This window comes from Megalobrama amblycephala, linkage group LG14, assembly GCF_018812025.1.
Source record: "Megalobrama amblycephala isolate DHTTF-2021 linkage group LG14, ASM1881202v1, whole genome shotgun sequence".
Lineage (NCBI taxonomy): Eukaryota > Metazoa > Chordata > Actinopteri > Cypriniformes > Xenocyprididae > Megalobrama > Megalobrama amblycephala.
In genome coordinates this window covers 51514568-51534993 of record NC_063057.1, presented here as the reverse complement: position 1 = coordinate 51534993, position 20426 = coordinate 51514568, and the positions used below count along the sequence as shown (strand labels likewise).

General features: G+C 38.5%; 1 protein-coding gene across 3 annotated transcripts in view; it reads left to right on the top strand.

The window, feature by feature from the left end:
• Positions 1-20426, top strand: part of tbc1d22a (TBC1 domain family, member 22a) — a 191858-nt gene that overhangs the window by 123581 nt on the left and 47851 nt on the right. For all 3 annotated transcript variants that reach the window (XM_048154976.1, XM_048154978.1, XM_048154977.1), the window contains one exon: positions 10469-10596. In XM_048154976.1, coding sequence (XP_048010933.1) covers positions 10469-10596 — 128 coding nt within the window. The remainder of the gene's footprint in view (positions 1-10468; positions 10597-20426) is intronic.

Sequence of the window (20426 nt, the reverse complement as noted above, 5' to 3'; positions counted from 1 at the left end):
GAACACTGTTTCCTCTTATCTCGTCTGTTTTGTATGAATACATTGAGGTTCATCAGCATGCAAATTGCTCAAGGTGAATTTATTTATGTAAATGAGGACACAATGTGGGCTTTTTCCACACAAATCATATAAGGTTATAAAGCACGCATTAACATTTCAGGTGAAGCAGTACTGAGACTCCTTAGAAAATGATGAGAAAAAACAAACTGCTGATAACCTGAATGACATTTGATGTCGCTTTTTCTTTTGGGGGGGGGTTCTTTACAAACGTGCCTTTGAGCATCACATTTCCTCTTCTGACCCTAACAGAAAAACCTCAGCTGGTATAAAACAAAGCTCTTTGATTTTCTTTCTGTTGTCATTTCTCCGTTTGGACATCTTAAAGGGATCTTAAAGTTCACCCAAAAGAGGAAAATCCTCTCATTATTTATTCAGCCCCATGTTGTTTCAAGACTGTATGACTTACTTTCTTCTGTGAAATATAAACGTTTTTTGATGAATAAAACCGTTTTGGTGACCATTGACTTCCATAATAAGGACACGTTTGTCAAAATATCTGCTTTTATGTTCCACAGAAGAAAGCAAGTCATGCAGGTTTTGAAGCATGAGAAGGTGAGAAACAATGAGTTTTCATTATTGGTTGAACTATCCTTTTAATTTCTTTGATTTCTCTTGGCAGCTTTTTCAATCTTTTACACTGCTGAACATGAAAGTATCTTGCGCTGAACTGTAAATCGAATTGCCTAATTCAGATTTTTTTTCTTTTTTCCTTGCTATTATAACTTTCAAATATGGTCCAGAAACACTTCTAAACAGACTAGGGCTGTCAAATGGTTAATCGCGATTAATCGTATACAAAATAAAAGTTTGAATTTGCATAATATATGTGGGTGTACTGTGTGTAATTATTATGTATATATAAATACACACAAATTAATGTATATATTTAAGAGAAATATTATTTATGTACAAAATATTTTTATTTATATATAATATAAATTATATAAAAATATAAATAAATACATATATTTGTAAATATTTCTCAAATATATACATGAATGTGTTTGTATGTATATATACATAATAATTACACACAGTACACCCACATATATTAGGCAAACTCAAACTTTTATTTTGTATGCGATTAATCGTGATTAATCGTTTGACAGCCCTATAACAGACTTACCCTGGCATGTCCATTTTAAATAAGTAAACACTCAATGCACTCGAAAAAAATATATATATTTTTTTTTAAATAAATTGAAATTTAGTTTATTTTAATTCATTAACTTAAAAAAAAAAAAAAAAAAAATATATATATATATATATATATATATATATATATATATATATATATATATATATATATATATTAATATTAATATTAAATGTAAATATTGCATTTATATTGTTATAAATTACTACATGATTAAATTATATATTTTATATAAATTTATATATTTTTTTATAAATTAAATATTTACATAAGCTGATTCATAGATTCTTGAGCTCAGGCCCCATTTTGTATTGTCCTTCTCCTCTTCATGGGAAGTCAGCAGCGCAATTAAGGCAAATTTTAAGTTAGATTGACTCAAAAATTGCATGAATTAAAAAAAAAAAAAAAAAATAAAAATAAATGCATATCCAACTTATTTTCACATGTAAGTGGCCCAGGGCTCGTATTTATCAAGCCTCTGAGAATTACTCACAAGAACACTGCTTAGAATTGACTTAAGAGTAAACAAATTCTTGGCTCAAAGCTGCGCTTAAAGGTTAGTTATCAAGCATCTCAGTCGTAATTAGATGCTGTGTCGAAATCGCCCCCTATACCCTCATTCACTATTCCCTACATTACTTCACTAATATAATCCACTTGAAGGAGTGAATGAAACAAGTGAGTGAATTCAGATACTAAGTGCGCTGGAAGGGCTGCCATTTTCGCATAGTTTGTGCTTATCGTATAATAATAATTTGAAATGTAGCAAACTGGCAGCTCCAGTAGTAATGAATATTTATGTTGAACTCTGCCATGGAAACTAGCATGTACAAACCTTAATTAAACGATTTAATGATCAGTTTAAAAAGGAATGTATACTATGTTGGACCAACACAATTTGGAAAATGAATGGATGATTGATTCAGCTGCGGGCTCCATCTCCTGGCGAGACGCGGGAATTCTTTCAGCGCGCGACTCTCAGCGTGCATTATGGGTATTCTCAAGCCGTTGAGCATGCATCGGCTGTACACTTGTTATTGTGGTGCATTGTGGGATTGAATGACTGCACTCAACATCGTCCACTATGGTTTCGGACACCACTACAAATGGTTGTGCCCTATTTAAGGGTATAGGGGGCGATTTCGGACACAGCCTAAGTGAAGTGTAGGACTAAATCTTAAGTGTCAGTCTTAGAGATGATTCACGAACACTTTTAAACCAGTGCTGTTAACTGACCTGACCGTACCATTTTATGATATAATCAGCCACCATGGATTCCAAAAGAAAACCGAACTAGCAGGAAGAACAAGCACTACTGCTTGCTGAATTAGTCGAACAAGTTCAGCCCAACATATGATTAACTAGTCTGCTCGTCGTCAAACATTTCAAAAACATTCTTGCTCCCCTGAAAGATTTCCGCAAGTCTCTGTCTCCTCCGTGCCATCACAAGCCCCTACTGGCAACTCCTAACCACTTGAGAGACCTCTCGAGCTGTCTTAAATAACTGGGAGAGTAAGAGTGATTATTAGCTTTAAGAAGTTTTATAACTTGCTTTTATACTTAAGTTTGAAAGTAGAAGTAAATTTCATGCATTCTCAGCACTTAAGACTAAAATGGCACTTTGAGAATCATGATAAATACGGGCCCTGAACAGAATTGAAAATGTCATATAGACCTTGATTTCTGCTGATCACACTGTAATCCGAAAACCAGATCTATCATGTTCATATAAAGGGGGAATGAATCATTTGGACCACCGTAAAGAAAGAAAGAAAGAAAGGGTTGTTTTTTGTTTGCTGCCTTGAGGGGCTTTTGCTCCGAATAGTTCTTGGAACTAGCCACTAGTACCCCCTTTCCACCAGCACGAGCCGGGTGCTAGTTCAGAGCTAGGGCTACTGCCAGTTCGGAGTGGGTTCAACTGACGAGCCTTCTAAGAACCAGTTTGCCTTTCCACGCGCTAGAGAGCCAGTACAGAGGCAGGTCTTAGGTCACTGTATACGTCTCATATTTCACAGCAAAGCTAGCGCCGCAGCGCCAAACACAAACACACCAGGCTCGTTTGAGATGCATCGGTTTCTCGCAGAGCAATCGGCGCATGACATCAAAGCTTCGCGAGAACGATCCAAAAGCACGAGGAGTCATATGCTCTACAAACGCTCCCACGGATCCGCGGCACCCGCCGAATCGGTCTGTGCTGCTCCGCTGCATCTCGAGCAAGCCTTCTATCAACAACCGCTGATGTTTCACTACTGTTGATGCTCATGGCTTTGCGAACCTACATCGGCATCCAAACACGGCTCGCCGTAATTTGTATATAGACAGAGATTACAGTCGAGCTGTTATTAGCTCGATTAGCTGCTATTTCAAAAATGGCGGTCACAAGTTTCTTGTTGGTCACGGTAACCCCACCCCAAACCCCTGATGCAAGCGGTTCTTACTTCTAGCCCAGCAATGTTTTGGTGCTACTTACGAACCACTTTTCCTGGTTCGGAGCTGGTGCTTTGTGTGTCGAAAGACAAAGAACTGATTTGAAACTAGGCTCTAGCTCCAAACCAGCACTCAAACTGCCTTGGTGGAAAAGGGGTATAGGATAGACCTCCAGGAACCAATTTCTGCCCCGGGCCATGTTCCTGGTTGCATTCGCACCGGGAATAGGAACTCTGAAGCGGTCGACAGCGGTGTTTACAAACGCTAAAAACGGTGGATGGAAGACACCGTGATCGGAGCGGTGTTTGTTGTGTGTTGTGGGTTTCATGATAACGGAGATGTAATGTAAACGCTTAATTTACATGACTGAAAGAGCAAAAATTGGGGCTAAGAGACTAAATCTCCTATAACAACTTTTATGCTGTGTTCACACCAAACGCGAATAGAGCGTCTGGCGCAAATGATTTCAATGTTAAGTCAATGTAAAGACGCGTTTACGCGCGTCTGGAGGTCTCGCGGTGCGAATGAGGCGTTTAGCGCAGCGCGGAAGACGCGAATTCGCCTCATTCGCGCGTCTAGTTCGCGCAAATGACGCGAATTGAGCGTTTCGCGCGAATGGTGCTTTTTGTGCATTTAGCGTTTGACGCGAATTCGTGTCTGACGCCCGAGTTGAAAAATTTGAACTTTGGCGTAAATTCGCGCCGCGTTAACCAATCAGGAGCCTGCTTGCTGCTGTGGCGGCAGGCCCGCCCGGAGTCACTCATTCAAAATGGAGGAACGACTGATATTATCAGTGAGCAGTCACCCAGAGATTTATGACACAAGTTCATACTTCAGACAGGAATAAAAAGGACCTCGCTTGGAAGAGTGTCGGTGAGGAGATTGGGCTACCTGGTAAGTTGTAAATACACATTTCACTTTTGAGTCACGTACACGTTTATCGACCCGCAGCCTTCCCGCGACGCTGACCTCTACGCCGCTGTTCTGCTCTCCAGAGCAAATACAAAGCGGTAGCTCTCTCGATGAACGCACGATCAACATCAGCCATCTTGCAAACAGACAACCGCCTAGCACTTGCCCCTCCCACAAGAAGCGGATTTCGCCTCGGACGCGCGTCAATTTCGCTTCAAACGCTTGTTTTTTACGCGCGTCTATTTCGCTCTAGACGCGCGAATGCATTCAAAATGTTCAAGCGGCAAACTAGACGCGGTAGACGCGAATTTGACGCTCTATTCGCGTTTGGTGTGAACGCAGCATTAGTATCAAGGTGGAGAGAAGAACACAACCCTGCAGACAGCAGGTAAATGCTGTTATCGCTGTTTTCTGTTTCATGAAGTAAATATGTTTATGCAGCTTTTTAAAAATGCCGGGTGCCGGTGTTTGACATGCGTTTGACCAATCAATGTACACTTACGTCACTGATAGTTCCTACAGTGCTGGTTTAGACCCTACTCTGAAGTAGAAGCTAATTTAGTTCCCCCAAAAGGAATTCCTAGAAATAAATTATTCCTAGTGCCTGCGGTGCGAACATGACAAAATCCTGGTACTTCAGCCAATAGTTCTAGGAACTATGAAAAGGTTCCTCCTGTGCAAAAGCCCCTTTGGTCCCTGATAAATGCGTGCATTATACTTGCCTATTTACCATTTACTTTGCATGAATCATACCTTTTAACTGAAGATGTGGAAGTGAAATTATTTCAGATTAAAAGCAGTGCACATGAAACTCTTAACACTGGTCTGGACTCGAGGCACCTGACTTGTAGCTTATAAACAAGCACAGGAAGTAGTTTTCTGCCATCATGATAAATGTCATCTTTACAATCTTGGGAGAGTGACAGCGCAATGACGGTGGCTACTGTCACATCTCCAGACATGTGTTCAAATTCAATTTGCATTCAAAGTGAAACAGTGAATAAGTAATCCATACATATTCAGAGACCGAACTATAAATGCGTGAAAAGGTGGCCTAGAACAAAGTAAAGGGATAGTTGGCGAAAAAAAATCACATTCTGTTGTCATATACAATCCTTATGTTGTTCCTGTTCTGATTTAACTTTTTTATATATAGTTAGTGTTATATAATCTGAATATATATGACCTTTTAATTTTAGTTTTTGTTAAGAATAATATCCCTGGATCCCTGGTTCTGCCTGTTTGGCTCATGTACATGTGAAGGTGGGCGCTGTAGACCCCCTCTTTCTCTTGGTGTCTGAGCAGGTTTTGGCTGGAAATGCGGCGAGGGCGAGACAGAGGGTCAGTGCAGATGTAATTATGGGATAGATGGGCGAGGGCGGAAGTCGAGTATAAGTCCATTGCTCAGCAGAATCGTGGCAAACAGCTCACTTGTCTTTCTGCGAACTCTGACCTCTGCCTGTTCCCCATCCCCCTCAGAACCTGCATGCCTTTTGCTGCATTGAAGGTGGAAAGAGTTCTGCAAGCAAATGCATTCTGCTTGCTGAACATCCTTATTCTGATAATAAAGCTGCTTATTCTTACATATCTTACATTTTATTTGTAGGGTTTAGACTACCTGAAATTTTATTCTCCCCAAAGTTACCTGCAAGTTTTTATTTGGTATGGGATGTGAATATTTATGGTTAATGGCTTAGACCTCTTTTTATTATTATTAATTTGTGTATAATGTTATGTGCAATTTAATTGTGATATATAATTCGTTGACAACCCTACATTTAACTGATCATTAATCAAAATTTTAAATTCACTGTGTCTTCACACTTTTGATTTTAAATGTTTTTAAATGCATTATTAACACCATGAATGCATAGACTCTCGAAATAGACAGAACTTAGGAAATGATGTTTTTTGTTTTGTTTTCATTATCTTAGACATCTTTATCTGTCTCTGACCCTTTAATTAGTTTAAAAAGTGGATGATTTTGATTTTCAGTGCTAATAAGCAAAATTGGTGTGCTTGTTTCGTCAATCTAACGCTTCCGTTTCTTGGCAATGAGATTTATTCAGTGTTAATGAGTATGAGTTGTTTATTCAGGAGAGGTGGATGTGAGAATGACACTGTCAATGCAAGTGTGAGGTTTGACAGAAGCTGATCTTTGACATGGGTGGGTGTGCGTGCTTGCAATAGGGCTTGATATATAAATATATGATGACATTTTCTATATGACATATCTCTATTTATGTATTTACTCTATATTTACACTGCATTTACTTTAAAATGATTTTTTTTTTTTCTCACCCTTTTCAGAGGAACCATCATTTTAAGCAAAGAACCATAGTAGCTTAGAGATCCAAGTGTTTATTACAAGCAGTAAAATGCAGTTTTTATAAAATAACTCTGAGGTATATTCCCATTAATGTTTACTTTTTTAGCACACTGGGGTGACTGGGAACATGATATTTTCCATCCATGACTTCCTTTTTTACAGTAAATATGAGGCAACACAAAGGCCAAAGGTGCCCTAGAACCAGTTTAATACAAGTCTAAGGTGTCCCCTGAACGTGTCTGTGAAGTTACAGCTCAAAATACCCCATAGACCCCTTTTTTTATTAATTTTTTTAACTGCCTATTTTGAGCCATAATTATATATGCACTGATTCAGTGCGCGGCCCCTTTAAATCTCGCGCTTCCCCACCCCCAAGCTCTCGACTGCCTTAACCAGCATAAACAAAGTTCACATAGCTAATATAACCCTCAAAATGGATCTTTACAAAGTGTTCGGCATTCATGCTGCATGCATGCATCGATTCCTATGAGTATAGTATTTATTTGGATGTTTACATTTGATTCTGAATGAGTTTGAGGCTATGCTCTGTGGCTAACGGGCTAAAGCTAACATTACACACTGTTGGAGAGATTTATAAATAATTGTTATTTAGAAAGTTGTGTTTATGCATTATACAGACTGCAAATGTTTAAAAATGAAAATAGCGACGGCTCTTGTCTCCGTGAATACAGTAAGAAACGATGGTAACTTCAACCACATTTAACAGTACATTAGCAACATGCTAACGAAACATTTAGAAAGACAATTTAAAAATATCACTAAAAATATCATATCATCATGGATCATTTCAGTTATTATCGATCCATCTGCCATTTTTCGCTATTGTCCTTGCTTGCTTACCTAGTCTGATGATTCAGCTGTGCACATCCAGACATTCTGCCCTTGTGTAATGCCTTGAACATGGGCTGGCATATGCAAATATTGGGGGCGTACATATTAATGATCCTGACTGTCACGTAACAGTCAGTGTTATCGCCTGTTTTTCGGAGGTCTTTTAAACAAATGATATTTACATAAGAAGGAGGAAACAATGGTGTTTGAGACTCACTGTATGTTATTTCCATGTACTGAACTCTTGTTATTCATCTATGCCGAGGTAAATTGTTTTTCATTCGATGGCACCTTTAATCATCCATTGCAATTGGTAAAACTAATCAGGGCTCAACGCTAAGGATTTTTTCTACTGGCCCGGTCGGGCTAGTGGTTCAAATTTTTACTTGCACTGACAAAATTTTCACTTGCCCCACAACAAAAAAAATTAATAAACTAAAAGAAAAGAAAATGGGCCTATTAAATGAGCCTAGTTATTGTTTTTGTTGTTTTTGATACATGTAACCTTAATAAATAAGGTTATGGCACCAAAAGCTATTAGATTAACTCACTTAAATTTAATTGTTAGACTAGTAAAAGGAACAAATAATCAATAGCATAAATGAATACAACAGAACAAATATATAAATGTATCAAACGGTGCTTTTCAAGTTTTTTTTCAAGTAAAGAAACTGTAATCTAATGTAGGCCTACTATTTAACTATAGATTAAACTTTATTAAAGTTAATCAGTCAAGAGAATTTACTGATGCATAAATAATGTTTTGAAATGTTGAAAATATAAAACGTTAAATACTGTTATTTTAAATTATTTAAAAAATGAAAAGACACTTTAAACGTAAAATTAAACCCGCCAGTAGGTGGCAGCAAGTCCCTGTTAATGAGCAAGTCATTGAGATTCAACCGATTCATTCAAATGGCTGATTCATTCAGGAAGTGTTGCTCAGAGATGCAAAACAATGCTGAGGACTTTTGGAAATATTTCCGTTGGCAAAATAGAGCGAAACAGGCGATTTGGCGTATAAAATGTAAGTCACTTGATATTAGGTTCTTGTTCATTAAACTGTACTCTGTATAAAATCAAGATCACATTTGTAATCATGCTGATATTTGGAGAAAAATGGGACTCTTTGTGTAATATTGATTAACTATATTAAATCATATAAATGTAAAAGATATACTGATCTTGAATTCTGGGGCATTCGAAAGGCATTTTAGTAGACTAAATCACGCAGTGAAAGTGTACACTCTAAATATGCACGCGCACTAGTCTAACCTACTAGACTACGTCACATACTGCATGCGTGCGCTCAATGAGTGTGGTTTTGTTTGTTTTTTGTAAAGTGAGGGACATATTCGATAATTTCAGATCTCCAAAACAATAATTACGATATCATAGACGATATATATCGCACTGGCCCGATTGGGCAAGTGACCGTTGCGTGTACTGTCCCGAGCGTCATTCACACTGGCCCCGGGCCATCGGGCAGTCCTTATTGTCGAGCCCTACTAAAGAATATAGTTCTGATGTGCAGCAAAAGATTGAAAGTGAAAGTGAAAACCCACAAGCTGGGTTTGGTGCACACAGGGATAAAAAAAAGTACCCAATGCCTACAGTTAAATATACTGCTGCATCTTTGAAATTGTGCACCTATTATTCTGCCAGAGGTCCTGGACATCTTGTTCAGATACATGGCATCATGGATTCTATCAAATACCAACAGATAATAAAACAAAACCTGGCCACTTCTGCTAGAAATCTTATAATGGGCCGTGGCTGGATCTTCCATCATCTTCTAATGATTCAAAACAAACCTCAAAATCAGCACAAAAATGGGTCAGTGAGCACAAAATTAAGGTTCTGCCATGGCCATCCCTATCCCCTGACCTGAACCCTATAGAAAATGAGTGGGGTGAACTAAAGAGGAGAAGCACCAACATGGACCTTGGAATTAGAAGGATCTGGAGAGATTCTGTATGAATGAATGCTATCTAATCTCTTGCCAAGTGTTCTCCAAACTCATCAAGCATTATAGGAGGAGACTTTATGGATAAAGGACATTCTATTCGTGAAAGAATCCTGAATCAGGCACATTTTCCAACATTAAATGGTTCTTGAGTAGCAAATCAGCATATTAGAATGATTTCTGAAGGATTGTGTGACACTAAAGACTATATTATTATACAGTTATATTATATAATTATATATTGTGAATATTCAGTATATCACCCACAACCCTCAACTAAAACCTATCATAAATGTGATGGCCAAAGATTGGCATCTTTGTCAGGAGGCGAATGAAGATGCCTATATTTCTGCAGGGACACGCAGTCATGCATGTTACAAACTCTACCCATCAGTAGCGCGTCCGTGTTGATTAAAGAGACGGCCATAAATAAAGCTGCTGTTTCCTCTCAAACATAACACGCTCAGACATTGCGCTGACAGCTGAGTAATTACTTCATGCTTACATGACAGCGTCGAGCACATGATGGCATGGACGGAGAAATTCTTTATGGCTTTATTAGGGTGTTATGTCTTACGCCCGGCAGGCTGTCATCCATGAACTGTCTGCTGTCTATGAGTGGGAAAGCGGCGAGGAGAATAAGTGTCCGTCGAGTGTCTGTCATTTATTGTTTGGGCTCAATTTTACTGAAGAGAATATAATGATGCTTTAATTGTTTGTGATAGATGAATAGGGTGATTGACTGTGCTGTTTTTGTCCTGAACAGAGATGGTACATCGCCATATGCAGCAGTATGAGGTGGAGTATTTGCAGTTTGCCTTCCGCTGGATGAACAACCTACTTATGAGAGAACTTCCTCTACGCTGCACCATTCGCCTTTGGGACACTTATCAGGTAAAAGAGACCCTCAACAGTCTTTGTTCAATCAATGGCATATACAAGTTATGCTGCCCTGTCTGTGAAACCATTGCTACTTTGTTTTAAAGGGGACCTATAATGCCTCTTTTCACAAGATGTAATATAAGTCTCTGGTGTCCCCAGAATGTGTCTGTGAAGTTTCAGCTCGAAATACCCCACATATCATTTATTATAGCTTGACAAATTTGCCCCTATTTGGGTGTGAGCAAAAACATGTTGTTTTTGTGTTTGTCCCTTTAAATGCAAATGAGCTGCTGCTCCCGGCTCCCTTTCCAAAAAAGGGCAGAGCTTTAATAGGTTGCTCAACAACAAAAACAAAGCTGGAGAATCTCACGCAGCCAAAATGACAATTGTCAGTAATGGTGTTCAGCCTTACATTGTTCAAACCGGAGTCGGACACTGATGGAGAGACTCAGGATGAAGTTACAACTTTTAGAATGCATCTGGACATTTCTGAATGGTTAGTGGATAAATTTATGTAGTTGCTGTGAAGTTGATTCAACTCATCGACAAGCATGTGTCGTCATGTTAATCTTTTGTGCAAAACCCATATGGACGCCCACTGTACAAAGCATACCTGTTTGCCAAACAGAGCCATACACACCAGGCTTATGTTTATGATTGCTATCAAATGCTGTGAATGGTCTAATATTTTTTTACAAAATATTGCTCAGACAGAAACGCTCCTTTTTTAGCAATTAACCCTTCACCGGGAGTTTGATTGACAAGCGTTCTAACCAATCATAACGCCGAATCCGCCATTTTGTCCGACAGAGCAGTCAAGAGTTAGAAGATTAACCTCTGTGGACTTGAAAAATGGTGTGTATTTACATCTTTACGCATTTTAAACAACATTCCTTCTCATGTTCATTCATGTTTATTTGATGCTATAAATTAACTAGTAGGAAGAGATGATCGGTTCACAAGCCGCTTGAGCTGAGGTGCTACAGCAATCTGTCACGACACATTAAAGAGCCACAGAATGTTTTTTATTGTTCGAATTTCTTTAAAAAAAAAAAAAAAAACACACAACTTGAAAGCTGGGACATTGTTTAACATCATAAATAACCTGTCTTATCTGTCGACGTGTTGTCAGTGTCCTCTTTGGTCCACTATGTATTTTTCACTGCGTGTGACATGACAGCACCATGGCTTGTTGGACAAAGCAACAGTAACTAAGGGGTTCGGGTCTTTGCGAGAGGTCAATTGAGCTTGCCAGGGTCAACTTGCAGGCTATCCAAGCTAACAAGACACTAAATAGTGCTCTGTGCTCATCTATGTAGCCAACAATGGGATAGTTATCATGGTTTGCTCAAACTTTTGGCCATGGCCTTAGAACTGGTACACCGTTTTCGCTTGCGAAAACAAAATGACGGCACAGTGGGTGGAAACGTGCAGATTAAGGGGAGGTAATGTTATAATAAGTTCCCCTTCCTACATCACAAAGGGAGCACAATCTGAGCGGCTTTTTTTTTCCCCCACACACTTGCAGAGAAAGGCTTGCCAAAACAAAGTTACTGGGTTGTCCTTTTCCACATTTTATAGGTTGATATAGATGCACCAGGGACCCGATTATTGCACTTAAACACGGGGAAAAGTCAGATTTTCATGATATGTCCTCTTTAAACTTCTATTATTTTAAACTTTCTTACACAGCAAAATCCCAAAGTTAAATCAGCTCTGCTCAGAGAACATATGGTCCCTCTCTACATACAGTTAAAATAACACTGAAGCAGAGTTAAAGTTAATGACGTAATATGCTGTTTGTGGAGTTGTTTAATTTAATGTATTTTATCTTCAGTTGATTTCATCTAAGGCTGTGGCTAGAAGTCATTTGTAGTTATGTTTCTCTTCAGTGATTCTGCTTGTTAACAGCAGGTGTTCATCACTAATGTTCAATCATAACTTAATTAATCACTTAATTATCTCATTAACTTTAACTCTACTTCAGTGTTACTTTAACACTATATAGAGAGGGACCATATGTAATCAGAGCAGAGTTGGTTTAACTCTGGGGATTTTGCTGTGTAGAATGACTGTGTTTGCACAAGACATGTTCAGATTGGAACAGAACTCTGGAGTCTCAAAATGTGTTTTAATCATCTAAAAAAAAAAATGCAATGGTTGTGGTGGGAAACTAAAAGAACAGAATAAGACGCAGCACAGCATTCACAACGTCATCTGCATGCGTGTTGTTGTGACTGTCCTATAAAAAGGAAGTTTTTAAAGAATCAACATTTCTGAAAAGGTTTTACTGTGTGAAAGCTGAAGCACTGCATATTATTTAAATACCACTGCTAAAAATATAACAGCGGACTTTAAATAAGTCAATAAGAACAAATAAATTAATAATAAACATATCTAGTAAACTAATAATACAGATGCAGGTTTAGTGAAATTAATCAAACTGATTCATTAAACAAATCAAAATGAATCGTTTATACTTCATAAGTATCAAGGATTTTCAGTTAATGACCAATTGAAATTTTGAACTTTGTTCTTCACGCAAAGCTATTGCATGACCAATATTTGCTAGGCCAATGCCCACTAGGAGCCTCAGCAAATGTTGAAGGATAACCCCCTACTTCTTCTCCAAAACTATTGTTTTTATTGAAAAACAAACAGTTCTTGAAACTTCATGGTTAATTAATGTAATATGTCAATTTTCTGTTTTTGAAAACAAGCAGTTTTATTATAATTACAGAAAAAGTATTCAGTCTTATTTAAGACACAGAGAAACTATGATATATCACAATTCCGTGACAGCAAGAGAATCTTTGACAGTAAGAATTAAAGACAGTTTAATACATCCACCTTATTATGTCATTACTAAAAAAATAGCATGAAAATATACCTGCTTCTATATATAAACTGACATTTCTGAAGGCAGTTGCTTCACATTTAGTTTTTTTTCGTAGGTGTATATGGCTAGATTTTTAACAGCAAGCCATGAAAAGACCCAGAGCATGAAAGAGGAAGAAACTTTAGCACAGCCAGGAACTTCAGAGGTCTTACTGACATCTAACCCAACACTTTCACGTTGTTCGCTATAACGGGCTGCCATTTCCGAGTGAATGCAGCGGTCCTGGCATTTCCGTGCACTCAGCTTAAAATAGCAGGAAAATTATGCTTAATTCTTACTTTGAATGAATTTCGAATTACTTTCATGGTAATTGTGATAAACCATTACTGACTCTTAGTTTTTTTGCTCTATACTTCCTGTCAACGACTGACGCCTACTGCATTAAAGGTCAGTTTTAAAAGTCATTTTTACTGCACAGAGGAAATGCTTTCAACAGCTGACTGTCCCTTTATTCTACTTGACTGATTTGGATTTAACACAGATTGTAACCATTTCCGATAGACAGTTCACATGGTTTGTTTGGCTAGCTGTTACTCACTGGGGACGTGTCACTGGATTCTTTCGGACAACACCAGCCTCGTCATTGATGCGTGTTGATGTGTACGTTAGCATGGAGGGCATCACAATAACACTCTCTTGTTAGGCCAGTCACAAGTCAATAGGACTAGGATATTGCTTAACATGCAGTATTGATCATTTCTTCCAATAAAGAGAAGCTTGTAGGTTGTTGAGCAAATATGGTATATTAAAATGATTTCTGAGGAAGTTTAACTTCCATTGATGGCTTATTTTCTTTGGTGAAGGTCCCAGTTTTGGTCAGGTTATGATTGCAGGCACTCTTGAGTTGCTTTCCGATATTGATTTTGCCAGCTGAGCAAACAGTGAAAGCAAGGGCAAGAGGAGATAACTGCGGCAGGATTTGCAGCAGCAACCCATGATGATTTTAGCACTTTATTGATGCTTGAGGTCACTTTTATTCTTTTTTTTTTTTTCGTTCAGTTTTCCACTGACTTGAGAGCCGAACAGTGATGTAAGTCAAGTCTTCTTCATTTATATAGCGCTTTTCACAATACATGTTGTTTCAAAGCAGCTTCACAGGGAAAATAGGAAAATTATTACGTTTATTAAGTTTATTAAAGTTGGTTTTTGATTGAATCACTTATTACTTTAGGGACCACTTAAATGAAACCTTTCCTACTGGAGGTAAAAAAAAAACCGAAACGAAACGAATACCTTTAACCAATCAGCGATCTAACCAATCAGAACGCCGAATCCGCCATTTTGTCCGACAAAGCAGTCAGGAGTTAGAAGATTAACCTCGGTGGAGTTAAACTTGAAAAAATTGTGTATATTGACGTCTTTCCGCATTTGTAACAACATTCATTCTCATGTTCATTCGTGTTTATTTGATGCTATAAATGGACTAGTAGGAAGAGATGATTGGTTTACGAGCCTCTTGAGCTGAGGCGCTACAGCAATCTGTCACGACCATGGTCACGACACATTAAAGAGCCACAAAACGGTTTTTATTGTTTGAATTTCTTAAAAAACTACACAGTTTGAAAGCTGGGACTTTGTTTAATATCATAAGTAACCTGCTCTGTCTTGACTGTCGACGTGTTGTCAGTATCCTCTTTACTCTGCGATGTATTTTTCACTGCGTGTGGCGTGACAGCGCCACGGCTTGTCGGACAAAGCAACAGTAACTAAGGGGGATGGGTCTTTGCGAAGGGTCAATTTAGTTCCTTCAGGTCCTTCATCTCATCTGGATACGGCCTGGATCTGGCAGGCTGTGGCAAACCTCGGGATAAACAGAGAGAGACTAATATTAGCATATATGCCATTCTTCTTATGATGTAGCGAGTACATCAGGTGTTATGGGAAGTGTTCCCGATTCCGTAACTGAGTTACTACGTAACATGCCTACACATAAACCTACCACACTGTCTTTGTTTATGACTGTTACTCAGAATTTTGAGAGTAAAATGTATTTTTTCAAAGTAACAGAAGGGTCAGTAGCTGTTTCCATCCAAATTTGCGAATTTTACTTATGCACAGAATTTGAATATTGCATAAAACCTTTGCGAATAAAGCAGCGTTTGCACCCCATATCTTCAAGAGAAAAAGTTGTCACTTCCTGGGCAATTGAGACAAAATATCTGCAATAAAAATCTAAGTTGCTGCAATCTGGGAAGCCGCTGTGGCTCTTTTTTCTTATGTTATAAATTGCTTGCACCTCAGTGTGCACTGCCGAAACGATTAAACACCGTCATGTTGTGTGGAACGGTTCTGGGAAGTAATTGTACCAAACCATTTAGATAGACAGACATTGATTCAGGATAGGGGTGACAACAGTACATGTATTCGTCCTGAACCATCACGATACAGACGTCGCGGTTCGGTGCTTACATTCGGTCACAGGCGATCCACACTCCAATCCAGAAGGTATTGCAACACTGTTTGCTAACCGCCACAAAAGAAAAAAGAGCAGAAAAAGAAAAGATCTATGTACCAATACCGTTTCATTGCTGATTTTTGACATTTTAAAAATCATGTCACTTCTGAGCAACCGGTGACAATGGTTCCTAGTTTGTGACCAACATGTTTTAGGAGCCAGTGCAAATCCAGTTTATTTATTTATGGCAGCGCCTATTTGCAGTGTGCAAATAGCAATAGATGCTATTTACACTAAGTAAAAATAGCATATTTTCTTAGCGATAGATGCTATTAACAATATGTGCAAATAGAAATAGATGCGATTTTACACTGTGCAAATAGTGATAGATGCTATTTACACTAAGTGAAAATAGCAATATATTCCATTTACACTAAGTGACAATAGCAGCATTTTCTTAGCTATATGCTATCAAAGACTATAGAATAACACAAGACGTGTCACTCGTATTGTTTTGAATGGGAGAAAGTGTAACGCGCAATATGGCGGAATAAGTCCCGCCTTCTAAATAAGAGCCAATCACGACTGCTAAAGTCATCGCGTCACTTCAGAGGCCGTTAGAATCACCGGTTTCAGTCAGACGCGCGCCTCAGAAGAGACGCGCATTTAGGTCTGCGCATGCGCATTAGCTTGATCCAGCCTGAAAAATACAGTTTTTTGTCATGATTCGAGCGTTTAGAAACTAAATTTATGAGCCGGTTGTTGTTAGAATTCATTGGCGATTTCAAATATGAAATTTAATCGCAAGGTTGGCGAACAGTTTTGGAGAATTTGATGTTTGCCCATTCAAAGAGATTGCATGATGCCCAGGATGCCCAAGAGGCGTTTCAAAGATGGCTGCCGAGTGAAATGACTTGTCTTAAAGGGACTTTGATGCTATTTACACTAGGTGAAAATAGCAATAGCTTCTATTTAAACCATGTAAAAGTATCAGTTCTTTGCAATAAGAGTAGGCTAAATAGATGCTATGTATACTTTATTTTGGCAGATACTATTTGCATCTCAGTATTTTTGTACATTAACAGGATGCAAAAATATCATAGAGTGTAAATGATTAAACTGATTATTATAATTATTAAATGGGTGCTGCTTTATTGGGAGAATAAAAACCCTCCCTACACCTTCCCCTTATGCTGCGTTCACACCGAACGCATCTGGGGCGTCTGATTTACATGTTAAGCCAATGTAAACGCGTGTCTAGTCATCCTGCGGCGCGAATCAAGCGTATAGCGCGCCGCAAATCGGCCGTTGACGCGCGAATGGCGCGGCGCGAATGGAGCGTCCACGCGTCTGACGCCCGAGTTGAAAAATCTGAACTTTGGCGTAAATTCGCGGCGTGTTAACCAATCAGGGACTCTGCTTTGGTAACGTGTTTATGACGTGATCAGCGGTGGAGACCAGAACAAAGATAATAGTCGCTGTGTGTGGCCACCTATGATGTGTCGTTATATTTTTATAGAGACCGGAATAAAAAGGACTTTTTATTAGTTGTAAAACGCTTTGCATGATTTTAGCCGTTGATCATAGCGCATATGCAAAAGCCGGCCGGCATAACAGAGTTAAATTGCTGCTACTAGTTTCCAACTGACAAGATGATGTGTTTATTCGGAGGATCTGTGCAGAAAGAGATGGAAGCCCCTCCCATGACGCGAATTCGCGTCTGAACACACTTTGTCTGACTTCAGAATGTTCAAGCGTCCAACTAGACGCATCTGGCGCGAATTTGACGCCCCAGACGCGTTCGGTGTGAACGCAGCATAACCCTACCCAATAAACACTTTTAATATTATTAAACACTCGTTTGGAGTTTATTTCCACTATTAGAACATTATTTTAATTTTAATTTTAATTTAAACATTTAATTTTTATTGAAAATGCAAGCTTTGCAAATGGCGGATTCGAACCTGCATCGACTGCGTTAAAAGCCAGGTCTGTGAGCCTTACTCGCTACTGCTGTGCGACTGATGATGTTAAATTCTGCGCATATTTTTTAAAACTAAAGTGGCCCAAACAGACATTGGTGGGCGGAGCTACTGTAAATAGCGTTTGCCAACAAGGGATGCTATTTGCACTTAGTGTAAATAGACACCGTTTATTTATTTGCCAGCCCAAAATTACTTTGGTGAAAATGCATAAAATTGTGTGAGATTGGGCTTTAGAACTGTGTTGGTGTAACAGGGCAGCATGAGTAGGCAAAAGCAAGAGAGAACTGACTGCCGGGGCAAGTCTTGATTCATCCAAACCTCCTTTTTCCGAAGCGTTGGCAGTTGATGCAAAAGTTTTATAGGTTTTTAGCTCTTACTTAAAACCTTTTGGATGACTTTCCTGCGTATATATTCAAACTGAGGAGGTCGATCATGGTATTCAAAGAGAAGTGAACCTAGCTCATCTGTCTTTGAAATGAAAGGTGATGTGTGCCCTTCTGAAGACTTCAAGATGTGACATTTCCAATGCGTAAACTTGTGTGCATTGACCTGATAGCGCTATTGTGGTCATGGCGTCATAGCCTACTGTTACCTCAGCCAAAATCCTTTCTCACGCTTCCATCAAATCACTGGGCCATTTCACTCATGTTTGGCCGGAAGCTATGAAAGCCGTGCTGTCAGGGCCATGAGCTTGCTTGAAAGTGCTCGCTCAGAGAGAAGTGAACCCAGTTCAGTCGTCTTTGAACTCAGAGAGGGCCGTGGATGGAGGACTTCACGAAGTCTTGTTTTGTGCAGTGAATTGACTTCACACGGAAAATACTCATGGAAACTTTACTGAACTTGTTGAAAAGTTCTTCTCGAAGTAAAATTTAAAGGTGATGTATGTACTTGAAATAAAAGTTTATTGCACAAGACCACTGTATGTAAGCCATTGGTAGTCTGAGTTCCTGAAGAAATGCAAACAATTGGAATCCACAAAATTCCTTTTTAATGCTGTACATTACAATGTTGTATTGCTTAAATTATCTTGTGGCATGTACAATGATGGATTTTTGTTTTGATTTTTTTTTATTTTATTTTTTTTTTAGGGGGGAGGAGGGGTTCTATTTAGACAAAATATAATATCAGTATTGGTCATTTATTGATTATCGGACATGATCTTGAATGATTTTTACCACCAGTATTTTGATATTGGTCCATCCTTAATAAATGATGTGCCTCTGTGGAGCTTTAGAAACATTACTGTGGTTATTTGAGTCACTTGGCATCATCCAATGAGAGCAGACCTCCTAAAGCAATGAAAGATGGGGGTGGAGCAGACAAGATGTTTCTGAAACATTTGTTAATTTGGTAATAGGACTTATTCATTAACACAAGCAGAACAAATTTCAGATCAAGTAATTTGTAAAACCGTTCTGAGGTAAATTGTTGCATTATACATGAACAGAGAAATGTATAATTTCTCTCTTGTTTCTCAGTTTGTTTAAGTTCTCATATTTCATGAATGAGACCTTTTTTTAAAACTTTGTGATTCCTTTTGATGCTGCTAGTGGTGCAAAATTACCTTTTTGAAATAATGTGTCCAAAAACCCTAGCAGTGTAAATGATACACTTTCTTCATACTTAGTTTTAAATATTCAGTAAAATCATATTTTATTGAATACTTTACTGCTCTTTTCTGTTCAAGTGAAGTTTCAGAGATTGGAAATTTAAAGTTATTCTTATTCTCTGTTTTGCCAAGTGCTCGATTTTGGACCCTAGTGTGAATTCCTCAACAGAGGCCAGGAATAGAATGTAATTCATCCCATGCATTTTTAATGCATAACCAAATAGTCTGAAAATGACTGCTCGCGCACTCTCCCTCCCTCGCCGACTCTGACAATCTGTGTCATACTAACTCACCTTAAAGATCTTGATGGCCCGAATTAGCCAACTCTGAATGATGAATATTTCATGGGCTTTTGAAAACAGAAAGAGTACCTTCCCTTGTATCTCTCAGGGAGATGGTTTCTGTGCTGTTCACGGTGCATTGTGAGTTTTTCTTGATCTGTGCTGCTTGTTGTCATCACACTGCTTTACACGCTGACTCATGTTCTTCAGAGCATTTTTTTTTTCCTTTTTTTTTTTTTTTTTTTTACCCTTCACGGCTCCTCAAGAAAACCTCTATACAGTAAACAAAAATCCTCCATACTCCTGTGAGCAGTAAGTCGAAACACAAGGTCTCTGCAACTGCCCGGTTTCAGTGTGAATTTTCATTCCATTATGAAATAATTCTGTTCTAATAGGAGATGTTCAGTCAGATGGTTCTGAACTGACCTGTATGCGCAAAAGAACGATAAAAACTGGGTTGCCAGGTTTTTTTTGTTTTTTTTTTGTTTTTTTTTTGTTTTTTTTAACCACAAAATCCACTCAATTGCTTTCAGAACTAGTCCAAAACAAGCCCAATCGTGTTCCGTGGGGTATTCCGGTAAAAATTGCATTCTGAGGGTTAAATATTGCGTTAGTGCGGTCGCTTCCACCCATGAAGTTTCAAATCAACCCGTGGGAACAGTGGAAAAAGTAA